Below are 13,553 nucleotides of genomic sequence, written 5' to 3'. Positions count from 1 at the left end.
CATTCACACAACGTGCTCTTTTTTCCAACACGATCTCGAAGTACTTGAACATTATGCTGAAAAGAGTGACTACAGAACACACTGCATAGAGAACTAAACACAGGTTTGAAATAGGAGTTTATTGCTGAAGTTTTAAATCACTGCTGCTGCAAATTTGGGACTAATGAAAGGAAAACTAACTGCAAAGAAAACAACTCAATCCTGCTTCACGGTTTGAGTCTACTAAAGGAATATGATACTTGTATACTAGTAAAAGAAATGTAGAAATTAGCTTACATGGTGTTTTTAAATTTGCTTATAGGAAAATTAAATTGTGCCTCACAAAAGCATATGATACAGACTTAACTGCACAAACATAGCAGGTTAATTGTAAAAGCTGATGAGTAACACAATGAGTTCTACTTTAATAGGAGTTATATCACAGCATTTTGTGTGATGCATTTTGCTCGATGTGCCACTTCAGTAAGGAAACACATTTAAGTGGACACAAAAGTATCACTGAACCATGCAAGTCATTTTCATGTTCTGAAAAGATGCTGCTGAAAATTAAATCAAATTCTAGAACATGGGCATTCTCTTTAATGCTTATTCCTATCTGCTAAGGCACACATGCTAAAACAAGGCTACAATATAAGGAAGAGGCATGGGGTAGGTATATAAAAAGACATGAGTAAGAGCCATGACTCATGTCCCAAAGTGCACAGTTGCCTACATGAATTACACACCTAAAAGGCAACTTGTACATTCATATACCAAATTTGTGCCTGTAGCCATACAACTGCATGAACCTTCTCTCCTGATAATGTGACCATTTTCAGTGATCACCAACTGCAGTTCTGGAGAACAACAGTAGAATAAACCATATCGTAGATAGAATTTTAAAAAATCCTCCCTTCAGTATCACAAGAATCCTATATAATTCCCAAGTCTGGAACTTGAAAAGGCACTAATAATTGTCAAAGGATATTTTCAATTGACCCTGTAGTGCCCATTACCATACTACTCCCTCAGGACTGCTAAACATTTCCTCTACTTGCTCCGGGTAGAATTGTTCATCTATCCCAGGCACTGGAGGTTTGTGTTCTGGATGCCAAGTACGAGCTATGGTGTCTGTACCTACATGTGTGTAAGGACAGCACTGAACACAAAAGAAAAATGTGATACTCACTTCCGGGGAACCAGTCAAAAATATCCCCTTTTTATCCAAGTAATAGTGGTGAAAATTTCAGATTTGGGCAAGCCATTATGGGAAAAGTTTCAAATAGATGTAGCTGTTCCTTCTGTTTGAAGAGGTTTTGTTTTAGAGGATTTGACAGGACTGTGATAGAGTATGACCACTAAAAGTCAATCAGAAGGTGGTAGAAAGATAATTATTTTTAAAGGAAATGCATTTTGAATGGAAACGCAAACCAATAGTTTCAAAATAAAGATGACATAAATAAAGATTAGCATTTTCTAAATAAATGTTAGCAAGGAACCATACAGTCTAATCTACCGAAAAATAATGGTAATGGTACTGTGATAATGAAATCCTTAAAGGGAGAGGTAGTTTGAAATGATGATTTTCAGACCAGTGATTTCACATTTTTAGAAGTATTTTCAAGTGCTGCTTCACACCTTGGGAAAGAAGTTGAAGAGAATGGTTACACACTCCAGAGCAATCAGTGAATAAACACACATGTATATGTTCACTCTGTTTTTACACCGTCCACCCAGTGTCTGCTTTTGGCCACTGTCAGGAGACTGTGCTGGGTTAGGTGGATCTGTAATCTGAGCCAGAACACCCAGGGGGTTCTTCCTCATCCTTCCATACGTGCCAGCTCATCTGGCATCCTTGGATTTTTGCTGCTGTGACTGCTGCCTTTTGTGTGAGCACAGCTGGTTCTCCAATCTCCAAAAGTGCTGCATGCTTAATGGGTTTGGTTGGTGGCCAGAACACTGTTTGCATCTTAACCAAGTTCCACTGAGGTTTGAGAAGCAGCATGAATGGCTGCTGAAAGCCACCTGGAGTAAAGTGCAGTCCTAGGCAGAGTGTCCACTGACAGAAGGCAGCTCAGGGCATCTCTGGTGTGCACAAAACGCAGGGAATACGCTGTCTGCTTTGAGAAAGCCGTGTTGGATGGCTTGGACTGATGGGCACAAAGTAGGGCCTGCTTAGCTCTAGGATTAGCATTTAGGGGCTAGAGCTGTACTCCTTCATACCTCAGTGTCCTGGTTTGGTGCCTGCTGAGGAAGGCAGGAGCCTCCCTTGCAATGGACAATGCAAAGCCCTTTCCCTCCAAATCATTATAATTTTGAAATTAAGGGGCTCTCAGGCAAAGGTGTGGGGATAGGAATAGCAGTTCTTTACTAGCATGTGTAACAAGGCAAATAAAACAACAACTACAGCATTAACAACGAAAACAGCGCTAGGAACCTCGTGACAGTCCTGTCAGCCGAGAGGGGAAGGGACGGAAGGGAGGCTTTGCCTCACAAAAGCGCCGGGCACTCTGAGCCCGGGGGCCTGTTATATTCTCGGCTTCTGCGGGTATGGGCTGTTTAAAGATTTTTTTTTTTTTTTCAAATATTAATTTGGGGGTTTCTTCATGCTTAATTTGTAGCACAAACTTCTTTAAATGTTCTGCAACTGAGTGGTAAAACAAATTTATTCACATTTTTCTAAAATCTCTGAGATCGAAATGTATTGAAGTACCTTACAGTGTAAGACAGGAGATATTAATTATTACAATTTATAACTTATAAACCTATCCTTATCCTTTCCCCAGCAATCTTATTTTCTGTAGTACTAGTCAAATGTTGACCAGTACTTTTACCAAGTTACCATAAAAAATGGATGAAACTATGACTAATACGACAGCCCCCACCCTCACATGCAGAAGATGCATTAGCTAATCGCACGTAATTACGAAAGTCAGAGTAAAAAAATACAAAGACTTTTGTGGCATCTTATATCTATCTATCTTTATGAGAAAAGTTACAGTGAAGATGAATGCACTTAAGTTTGGCTATTCAAATCCAGCCTAGTTATCTATAATTACAGGTATTTATGAGCATTATCACAAACATTTAACTCTGGATTTTGATACATAGCGCTACTTCCTCTTTATAAAGCCTAGATCTAATTTGAATCTGTTTCTGCAGACCCACCTGCTTTTTGTGCTTCTGTTCTGCCTTGTAACCAGCATCCCTCAGTCCTGCTCTCCCTTCCTACCAGCTCAGAGTGAGCTGGTGGTTACTGCCAGTAACACGTCCTGTAGAGATCTGTGTGAAGGTGCTGCTTTTCCTTTTGTGTGGATTCCTGCATCTTCCACTGAAACAACCCTTCTGAACTCTGAGGGACTCAGGAATGCCTGAGATGAGAGTGTGAAAGCTCTGGAGGGCCCAACAGATTCTTGGACAAGTAATGGATTCTTGTTTAAAGAGGAACACAGCAACATTGTGCAGAAAAGCATTCCAGGTGCAGCTGTCTCACTGGCTGTTTCTGTATGGAAGTACCTCTGTATTGTAATGGATCAACTCTCTTACCTTGTGATACACTTCTGCCATCTTTTATAAAAAGCAGATTGCGTTAAATGCATGACCAAAGACAACTTTCACTCACATTCTGAATTAACATGAACTAAAGAAACACAAGTTTGAGGGAATCTTGTTGACATAGGGTTGGGATTTTTTGCTGCACTTTAAGCCACTACACAGAGCTGATTGTACCTCAAGAGCAATTCTGAGCTGGATTGACAGTGTTCCAAATTCAGAGCTCTTTTACTCTTTATTGAATATTATGAAAATGATCAATATTTTATTCCTATGACTGTTGACTCAATAGTCTGTTAGAATTTTCAGGTTAAACCTACCAGTTTTATCATCAGAAAGACTTCAAACATCATCATCCTAGTTATCAACTTGTTTGGATTGAAAAACCATTTCTTTTTGCCTTGCAGGTGGTACTGTGAAGGGAAGGAGCTTGAAAACTCACCAGACATTCAAATTATCCAGACAGGTGATCAACACTCATTGATAATTGTTGAAGCTTTTGAGGAGGACACAGGGCGTTACTCGTGCTTTGCTTCCAACATCTATGGAACAGACTCCACTTCTGCAGAGATTTACATAGAAGGTAATGTTACAAGTGTTGCAGAAACTGATGGTTGGAACTGGTCATACAGGATTAAGATACAATTATTTATCTGGTTTGTTAACTTACCATTTTGTCATAAAAAACACCATAGCAGGAGTCAACACTTCCCATCATTACTAATATCATTATTATTTTCCTGTAAAACACTCTTTAGACAAGGGACCAGCCTTTAAATTTTACTGTGTTGCTTCCCAGAGATTTATCTATCTCACTGCAAGATCCAAATCTAAAAATATTCAGATTCTGAAACCACCTTGTATTTTTTGTCTGTGGAACTGTACAGAAGTTTAAGAAACTAAACTTTGTGTCTAATTCTTATTAATACCTTTTCTCTACAGTCATTATTACAAATTGAATGTAGGACAGCTTCCTCTTAACTCTTTCTTGGGACCTTGTAATCAAAATATATATGCCATCAATGGGATATTATGCTTGTCCAGTAGATGCTATAAATCAAACAGAATACATATTTGCAGATTTAGGTAGCTTTTCTTTTTCCTTATGCTTTTTACTATACCTAGTAAGCCTTAGAGTGGTCTATTTATTATATTTCTTTTTTTTACTTTCTTGGGTAAGATTTGAGATTGAATCCATTATTGTGCTAGCAGGACTATAAATTTAAAAATAAACACATAGGATTTTTTCCCTTTTTCTCTCGGAGAAACATACTATGGGCACCATCACTGACCACAGTGGCACCATTCATAAATTAAAGCACTGCCCTAAAGATGAATTTAGTTCTGCCGTTCTTCTTCCACATCTCTAATTTGACAGTGAAAGGACAAATCCTTTTTTAGAATCTGCACTGCCCCTGACATTAATGGGATATGTTTGTGCTCAGCAGGGATTTACAGGTACTCCAGACAGGGGCCAAGGGCTGCTTTTACCCAACTCAGTGGATGCTGGATGGGAGCCATGGCTGATGGAGATGCTCTCTGGCAGAAACTGCAGAGAAAATGCAAATTCCAAGCACAGTGAAGGCAGAATCAGAGGTGTAAAATGGCTCAGTAACTGACAGCAGTTAGTACACAGAGCCAGTATCTTCTTCCTACCGTGGTACACGGCACTAGCTGGAGAATAACAGCTATGATTCCAGGTCTCTTTTTCCTTTTAATCTGATTGTATCATGTGTCTGAGAGAAGAAAGCTCTTACTTGATTCACAACAAACATGGACTAAATCACAGTGGCATTTGAAAGAGAGCCCAGGAACCCAGGTATCCATTCACTTTTGGATGTTGTTCTCCTTACTTCAACTGCACCTCCTCCCAAATCCGCCTTACCTCAACAGCAGTTCTGCACCTTGCACAGTATGGAACTGCAGTGGGATCTTTTGTCTGGGCACAGCTTTACAGTACATATCCATAGAGTGGTCTACAGGAAATCTGAATAAAGGTTGTATAATTCATGGAGAAATTCAAAAACCCTTCTGCTAAATGATTTTATTTTTATTTTTTTTCATAGGCATCTCTTCTTCTGACTCTGAAGGTGAAATCATCAAAGACGAAATGGATCAGTAAGTTTAAAATCAGTTACATCTTCCATGTAGTTAAAAAATCCACAAGTGCTGACATTTCAGTTTGCAGGCTTCCAACACGTTATTATTCTGTTTAGGATTAGTTTGGGTTGGTTGGGTTGAATTCTGTTTGTGTGCTTGTTTGTTTGCTTTACAAATAGTATGGAACAAACATTTGTTTGCTTTTGGGTCCTCAACTTTAGATTAAGAATTGGAATTTTAATATTAAATATTAATATAAGAAGAAAGACGTTACCATAAAGATTGAAATTCTAAAATTAATTTACCAAAACCAAAGCCATTTGACTAGATCCAGCTTAAATGCTGATTTAAGTGTCTGACTTGGACAAAGAATGTAGTACAATTTCTCACATGAAAATACGCAAGGTTTTTGGGAGAATATCGGTAGTCATTGATTATTTAGATTTAAGACAAAGAAATTAATAGACATGCACTAGAGTGAACTGAAATGATGGTATTAAAGACTACTTAATTATAAAAAGGAAATATGTCAGATGTAATCTAAAATCAGGGAAAAATTTATTTATTCATTTATTTATTTTTCCTAAATGAAATCCATCCCCTGATGATCTAGACCCTGATCTAATGCTGTTAAAATTCTTTCAGAATCAAAGTCTTTCTATTAACTAGAAAGGGAGTCAGACTAGTGGAAAACTAAAATAATCAGTCTTTGATTTTGAACTCCTTTGTATGCACAGATTCAACATCAAAAGCAACCAGTGCTTGATAAAAGAGGCCTTAATCAGATAGACTTACGCACCCTGTTGTTTTTTTTTTTTCCATCACTAAGGAGAATTATACTCATTACAAATGCCAATTTTTAAAATGCAAAGAGAAGACATTTGCAGTGTATTTGACTGAAGAACTCAGGCTGACAGCAAACCCTGTTGTATGAGATTTAAACGGCAAAGTCATAAAGTACTCCAGATGGAATTGGTTTATGGATTTTGATAAATGTTAGTGGTCTTATAAAACTTAAGGTTAGGAAAGTGTCAAACTTGGGATGTACTGCTAATTGGTTTGGGATGAATTGTGAAGTTTTCCATTCTGGCTCAGACTTGTCTAAACGTCACAGGCCTTTTTTTTTTTTTTTTCTTTTTTTTTTTTTTTTCCCACATTCATCTCTTTAGGTGTCAGTATAGGGTTTACCATGATCCTGACCACTTGATGGCATCTCTAAATCACTTACCTGATCAGGTTGGGAGGTAATTTTTTTTCTCAGAATGCTGCTCTGACATCATACTAGGATGTCTTCAAATGCTCACAATGAAAGACCAGGTTTGAGTATAAGAGTGTCTTCAGTTTTGCTGAGCTTCCAGCTGTCATCACATGAATCTGAACACCTGTAACTGAAGGGAGTTAATATGAGAACAGGTGCTCTACGAAGTTTAAGAGAGAAATCAGTGATCACAACAGTTGTACCTTCACTTTGAGAAAAGCTTCCTCTGTTTTGAAAGCTAGCTTTCCTGGGGGGACCTCAAACTGAATAAAAAGACCAGCTCTTCTCTATCTGCATTATTTCACCGAGCAATAAAATAAAAAAAAGGTCAACTCTTGTATTTCCATATATAAACAACCACAAAGTGAAGAGATGTCAATCTGTACACTAGTAAAATTGATGGTATGTTGGCCAGAAAGCATGTCTTTTTTATTTTTCAGCAATTAATTATTCCATCTGTATCCAAGCAAACCATGGTACTCTCACTACCTCAGAGCCCCAGCTCTTCACAAAAAAAGAAACTAGCAGTGTCTTCTATGAAACCAGCATTGCTTTCTCATGCTGCTCTGAGCTGGTAACAGCCACAATTGAGTTCATCCAGGCCATTTATTGCATTTGGTGTGGATGAATCAAGTTTGAGATCTTAGAGTGGCCAGATATGGAGGCTGACTTACAATGCAGTTTTGCCTAGGAGTACAGATCAGCTTAGATCAAGAGGAATTCAGTCCCAGAAGTGAGGCTGGGCTTCACATGTATCTGAGACAGACATACTTAGGGACACACAGACAACTCTAGCTTCGAGTTGGAGAACTTGTTCTTGGTTCATATTTCACAGCAAACCAAAGACAGCCACCACCTCTGTGAATGCAGCATCTCCTGCTGTCAGAACTGCAACCAAGCATCAAGAAACCTCCAAGACACCAGCATCAGCAGTGGTTCAGCCTGTGTCTGTGCCTGTCCAGGTGGTGTCAACTCCAGTTAACCAGGTAGGGGGGACACCAGGGTGAACTTCAAGAACTAAAAGCAAGCTCTTAATAAAGTGTTTCTTCTACAGTTTGTGACTGAGAAGCCCAAATTTTCTAGCATTTGCTTTGCTGTTGAACTTCAGCTTTAAGCCTGGCAGCCATACAGTCCACAGAGGGGAGGCCCTGCCTCCAAGGATCACCTGGCCAAGGGCAGGGCACCTTCCTCCCCCGGCTGCAGGAGGAGCATTCCAGCAGCTCAGGAGCTGCACGGGATCCTGGTGCATTCCAGCAGCTGAGGGGCTGTCAGCTTCCCGGCCTCTCCTCATTGCAGACTGGCTCATCCACTTTCCAGCCCAGCATGTTCTCCTCTCCCTCACTACAGAACTCACTTGAAATCTTTTCCTTTCAGTGAAACTTATTTTAAGTTGAATTGTTTCACTACTGTGTTTACTTTACACGTAGATAAGCTCGTTTCCCACATAACATTTTACTACCCACATCAAAGGGTTTCTAGGTAATATTACCACACATTTGGAGTCGTTTTTGTTGCAAACTGACAGCATCTTCACAGTTGTGAATTCTTTCTTGATAGGAAAGAGGAGCCATACGTACTCAAAACTGCGAAGTTCAAGAGCTTCTGAGTTTCTCGCTTAACAGGGCCTTTCCAAAGTTTACAGAGTTAGGTGGTAACCAATAAACAGATCCTGAACAGGTGAACTAATGCATGTTCACTTTTGATTACAATGAGACTAGAACTAAGCCTCTGCAACACTGCCATTTTGAGAGACAATGCCTTAAGGGTAATAGTTACTTCAAAAATCACTACTTTTAAATTTTGTTGGCTTATAAGGCACCATCTATGTAATTTGGCTATTTCCTGAGATACTGAATCATTAATTCTGCTGTTCTGGGGCAACTCCTATTGCAGTAAAATAAAAGACTGTATTAAATACTCAACCCATATAACAAGGTTTTCCAGGAGGAACACAATTCCATTCTGTTTTCACTGAGTAGGATCAACAGGTTGATATCCCACCTCTGTAAAAGGTTTGGTTTTGGCAAAGGAGAAGAATTACAGTAGCAGTTACACAAGTGACTTGACTTAACCTTTCTTTATTAACACAAATAACTATTTCATCAGTAAGAATTTTTAAAAGAGGATTCTGACCAAGCAGACAACACATATTTGCCCTATTAAAGGATGAAGAAAAACTGTTACAATACACTGGGCTAAAGCTTTTCTTGCCATGATTAACTAAGTAAGGCAATAAAGTAACAACAGCCTTTTTGCTGTTATCCCATCCAGGAAGATCTCTAGCAGCTGTCCATAATAGAATTTCTGGTCATTGTATTAGGTATTTTGCTTTGGACTTCATCCACCAAAATCTCTTTTATGTCATTCCAAAAGCACATTTCTCTGGTATATGAAAAAAATAATGTCTGTACACCTAAATATCATCTTGTGATGTTTTGCAATCTGCAGGCTCAAAGCCCCACTAACTATTTGCAAGGACTGGATGGAAGACCTATAATTGCTGCTCCTGTATTTACAAAGGTAATTTCTTCTATGACATATTTGAAAAGGAGAGGTCAGATAACTGTAAAGAGAGAAAATTAAAAGGATGCTTTTCTTAAGTCATTCAAGGGTTTAAGTGGCTTTATTAAATCTTGCGGAAATCAGTAAAATCCGTATTACTTCCAGACCATTAAGACATTTATTGACTGTCTATTCATTTTCTCTATTAGATGTTACAGGATATTTCAGCTTCTGAGGGGCAGCTTGTTGTTTTTGAATGTCGGGTGAAAGGAGCTCCTTCCCCAAAGGTTGAATGGTACAGAGAAGGAACACTGATAGAAGACTCTCCAGATTTTAGGATATTACAGAAAAGTACGTTTCTTGTGTGAAAATCTTATGTCTAATAAAATATAGGCAAGCAACAAAATTTCTAACATAGCAACACTGTGAATTTCTTATTACAATTGTAATTTTAATTTTCAAATGCGGTCAGAACACCTGCAATTTTCTCTAAGTCTCTGAAATGCTAAAATTGTGAAAATTCAATGGAAGTTCCTTAAATACCACACTGAACTAAACCTAAGCAAAACAATGGTTCATCATATCTTGATTTCATGAGGGTCAGAGTTTCAGAAATTGTCTTCAAGACAAAATAAAATTGTGCCAGTACTGAAAAAAAAACCCAAAAAACACCAACCCCCAACTACTTAGAGAATTATTTCCCATTCCCAAGTTCCCACGAGTGTTCATACTGTTCAATGGCTTTGACATACCACTGAGAAAAAGGCCTGGCTGTCTTCACCTCCCCCAAACAGAAAATTGAATCAAAAAGAGTATTCCATCATATTTAGAAGGTCAAACTTTATATTATTGCTTACAGAAAAACAAATATTGGCAAAATAACTACATTCAATCTAATAGTTCTGCTCTTCTTCCCTTTAGAACCACGAACTATGGCTGAACCAGGTGAGGATCATCAAAAGGCTCACAATTTTTTCATTACATCAGTGGTAATTTAACCTCAGAAAATATTAATTATTAAAGCTTCATTATTTAATTAACATAATTTATTCTTTTCCCCATGTTCTATAGCTGCTAGTGACATACATTTCACTGTAGACTGTTCCACAAACATGTAATTTGAATTAATGCAGTCTCTTTTGAAGAAAATGTTTCCATTCTGCTTTGACCCACTTTTAACTCAGGATCTAAATGAGCTGAAGATTAATCAAATTAATGTATGAGGATGCCCTCTACATCTGAGGTTCCTGAAGTAGATGAGATGAGGTAGACCTGAGCTATTTTTATCTAGTTTACCAGTTAGGGAACATTGCATCATGTATTTAGCCATGTCAGCCATTCCCTGTGCTCCCTACCAGCGTAATGTGAGAGTATCACATCAGGTGTTCCACCCCTGATATCAGCAAATCCTATAAATGTGGCTGGATCTGCTAATATCAAGGACCAGGGCAGAATGTGGACTACTTCATGCAGTTGGAGCAGAGGAGCCTTATAGTTTTGATTATTTCTCCATGAGAGTTTCACTCTCCTCACTATGCTTTTTGCCATTAGAAATATGAAGCTGCCCCTCTCAAGATAGAAAATTACCAAAGGAGTATTAATTCTTATGGAGTATGAACTTCTGTATTCTCCTTGTCCTATTTGAAATGTTTTTACCCCAAGAACAGTCTTGAAAGAAACTGCCTCTCTCTGAGATTCAGGAATGAAAAAATGGAGCTCCTACCACAAGCCACTGACACTGTTCTGTTACTGTCCAGTGGCATCACTGCTGAGTAATGTGAAGCAGTTTTTAGGGGATAATCAGTTCACTGCAGTTGTCACAGCCTCATCACCTGCTGCTCATTCAGAAGGAATCTGGATTTCCATGCATGCAGTGGTTGGCAGATCCCAGCACGACAAACTAGATACTGTAATGCCATAAACTAGTTCTGTTATCATACTACTATAATAAACTGTTATTCTCTTATAGTTGATAGCAATCTCTTTGTTGCTATTACGTTTTCTTTGGCGAAAGATGAAACAATCAAGTTTAAGTGTTTTACAGCCTTCTGCAAAAGTACTCATAGAATATTTATCCTGTAGGGTTTTAGGAAAGTTTATTGCAAACTTGTAGGAAAACAGTCACTGAGTAAGTGAAGAAATTTTGTCAGCCCACATTTCAATTCACCTTAGATGTTACTGCCCCCCCTCCTCCCAGCTACACAGCCAAACCAAAAGCCTTCAAATCCCATCCTACAGGTATTTATTAGCTGGCCCAGAGGTGTCTCATACTGGTCAGACAGAAATGTTATAAACCCAAACTGACTTTTCTAGGTGGGATATAATTTTTCCTAGTACAATTCTGCTAGCATGTTTTTGGTGCCCACTGGTAATCTTCACAAAGAAGTCAAAAGACAACTTTCTGTAAGCGCAGTTAGCACAATTCCTCTATCTGCAAATCTGCACTGGTATTTTTGAAAACGACAGTCTATATGTTTATGTTTTATATTTCTCCCCCTTACAGAGTGACTCCACTTGAATTGTTCCCAGTCAATTATAAGTAATCTTTCAATCTGCAGGGATAAAAATTAAATTATTTTAGTGAGCTGAGAGTTTGAAGTACACTATATATTTTTCCAAATTAAATTTAAGTTCTTTTAAGTCTGTACTTCATGTGTCAGGAAAATGTTTTCTAATGTTTTGCACACACTGCTGACACCTGTTCTTTGCTTTCATGGGGCATGCTGGAGCACAGAGGGTACCAGTTGCTGCAGACAATGCTGATAACAGCTGTTGCACACAAAGGCTGTCAAAATTGATAATACTGATGGAACTGGAAACAAACTGAGCAAGGTGGGAGACGTTGAGAAAATCTCCCCGAAGGCAGTCAGGGTTCTGTGTGTTTGCTCAATGCACATTCGCTTCAAGTACTAACCATGTTCTGATGCTTTGCAGAGGAGATTTGTACTCTCGTTATTGCTGAAGTATTTTCAGAAGATTCTGGCAGTTTCACCTGTACCGCAAGCAATAAATATGGCACAGTGTCCAGTATAGCTCGTCTGACTGTCAAAGGTAAGAGTTAGTTTGAGTCCTTTGCTCCCTAGTAAATACAAGCAGAGCAGGCTGTGATTTATGCTGTGTACTGTTGACTAAAATGCAGCTCAAGTTCTGGCTATGTTCTTCATAACTAAAAAGCATGAGAATTCTCTGGGGAAGAAAAAAAGTTTGTATTTCAAAGATGTAGTGGAATAATTCACTGGGGGCATGGCTGAAGACCACTGATTGATTTTCCAAACTGGAACAGTGTCCCTTTTCCCTCTACCTTCACAATATTCCTTTTCCAAGGGAATTTTTTCTTAAACAAACAAGGTCAAACAACTCAGTGCAACAGCTAGAAGGACATCAGAGTGAGCTTTTTTGAACCGGAACTTCTGTGATTTCATTTCACTATGATAGCCCAAAGGTTTGACCTTTCCTCTTTCAGCACCTGAAGACAGCAGTAATGCTGCTGCCCTCCACACCACAAGCTCCATCGACTTCATGGCTACTGAGCACCAACCTCCCCCACAAACTCCTTCCAGCCACGGAGCAAATCAAACACCCAAACCTAAACTCGAGGGTGTTCTTGTGAACCACAATGAACCCAGGTCGAGTTCCAAGGCAGGGCTCCGTGTCCACTTCAAGCTGCCTGAAGATGAGAAAGGAAGTGAATCATCCTCAGAGGATGGACCTGGCACCACAAACCAAATCAGACCCAACCATTTCCCAGAGAAGATAAATGGACAGCCAATGAAACTACCAGAGCCAACATCACCATCCAAGGAACCTCCCCCAGTACTGGCTAAACCAAAGCTGTAAGTAAACAGAATTCTCATTCTCAGGAGCATCACTGATATTATTTACTATTTATTGACCACGACACTATTGCATTAGAGCAAAAACTCAAATGCAGAATAAAAAGATTACATGGCACTGGCCTAATTAGCTGGCCTAATCTTAGAAGACAAATTGTCCGGCACTAGATTATTTTTTCTGTATATCCCTCTCAGGAAAAATTATCTCAAATTTTAAAAGGAAAAGGTTTTCCCTTTGAAATGTTATTAATTCCACAATGTTTTCTGCTGCAATCAGAAGGTGAAGAACACTGATCTTATGCAGGCAAAATAAAAGCAGGTTCTTCAAA

At 38.8% G+C, this 13,553-nt stretch overlaps 1 protein-coding gene across 1 annotated transcript in view; it reads left to right on the top strand.

Annotated features, from left to right (window-relative positions):
• MYPN (myopalladin) overlaps nucleotides 1-13,553 on the top strand; it is a 52,366-nt gene that overhangs the window by 12,843 nt on the left and 25,970 nt on the right. Inside the window, exons 3-10 of the mRNA XM_066324406.1 lie at nucleotides 3,939-4,114; nucleotides 5,598-5,649; nucleotides 7,725-7,875; nucleotides 9,338-9,409; nucleotides 9,601-9,742; nucleotides 10,313-10,336; nucleotides 12,326-12,442; nucleotides 12,855-13,224. Coding sequence (XP_066180503.1) covers nucleotides 3,939-4,114; nucleotides 5,598-5,649; nucleotides 7,725-7,875; nucleotides 9,338-9,409; nucleotides 9,601-9,742; nucleotides 10,313-10,336; nucleotides 12,326-12,442; nucleotides 12,855-13,224 — 1,104 coding nt within the window. The remainder of the gene's footprint in view (nucleotides 1-3,938; nucleotides 4,115-5,597; nucleotides 5,650-7,724; nucleotides 7,876-9,337; nucleotides 9,410-9,600; nucleotides 9,743-10,312; nucleotides 10,337-12,325; nucleotides 12,443-12,854; nucleotides 13,225-13,553) is intronic.

The sequence above is a fragment of the Sylvia atricapilla genome, chromosome 8 (genome assembly GCF_009819655.1).
Source record: "Sylvia atricapilla isolate bSylAtr1 chromosome 8, bSylAtr1.pri, whole genome shotgun sequence".
NCBI classification, from domain to species: Eukaryota; Metazoa; Chordata; class Aves; order Passeriformes; family Sylviidae; genus Sylvia; species Sylvia atricapilla.
Note: the sequence above shows the minus strand (reverse complement) of the source record. Positions and strands in the feature narration are given on the sequence as shown.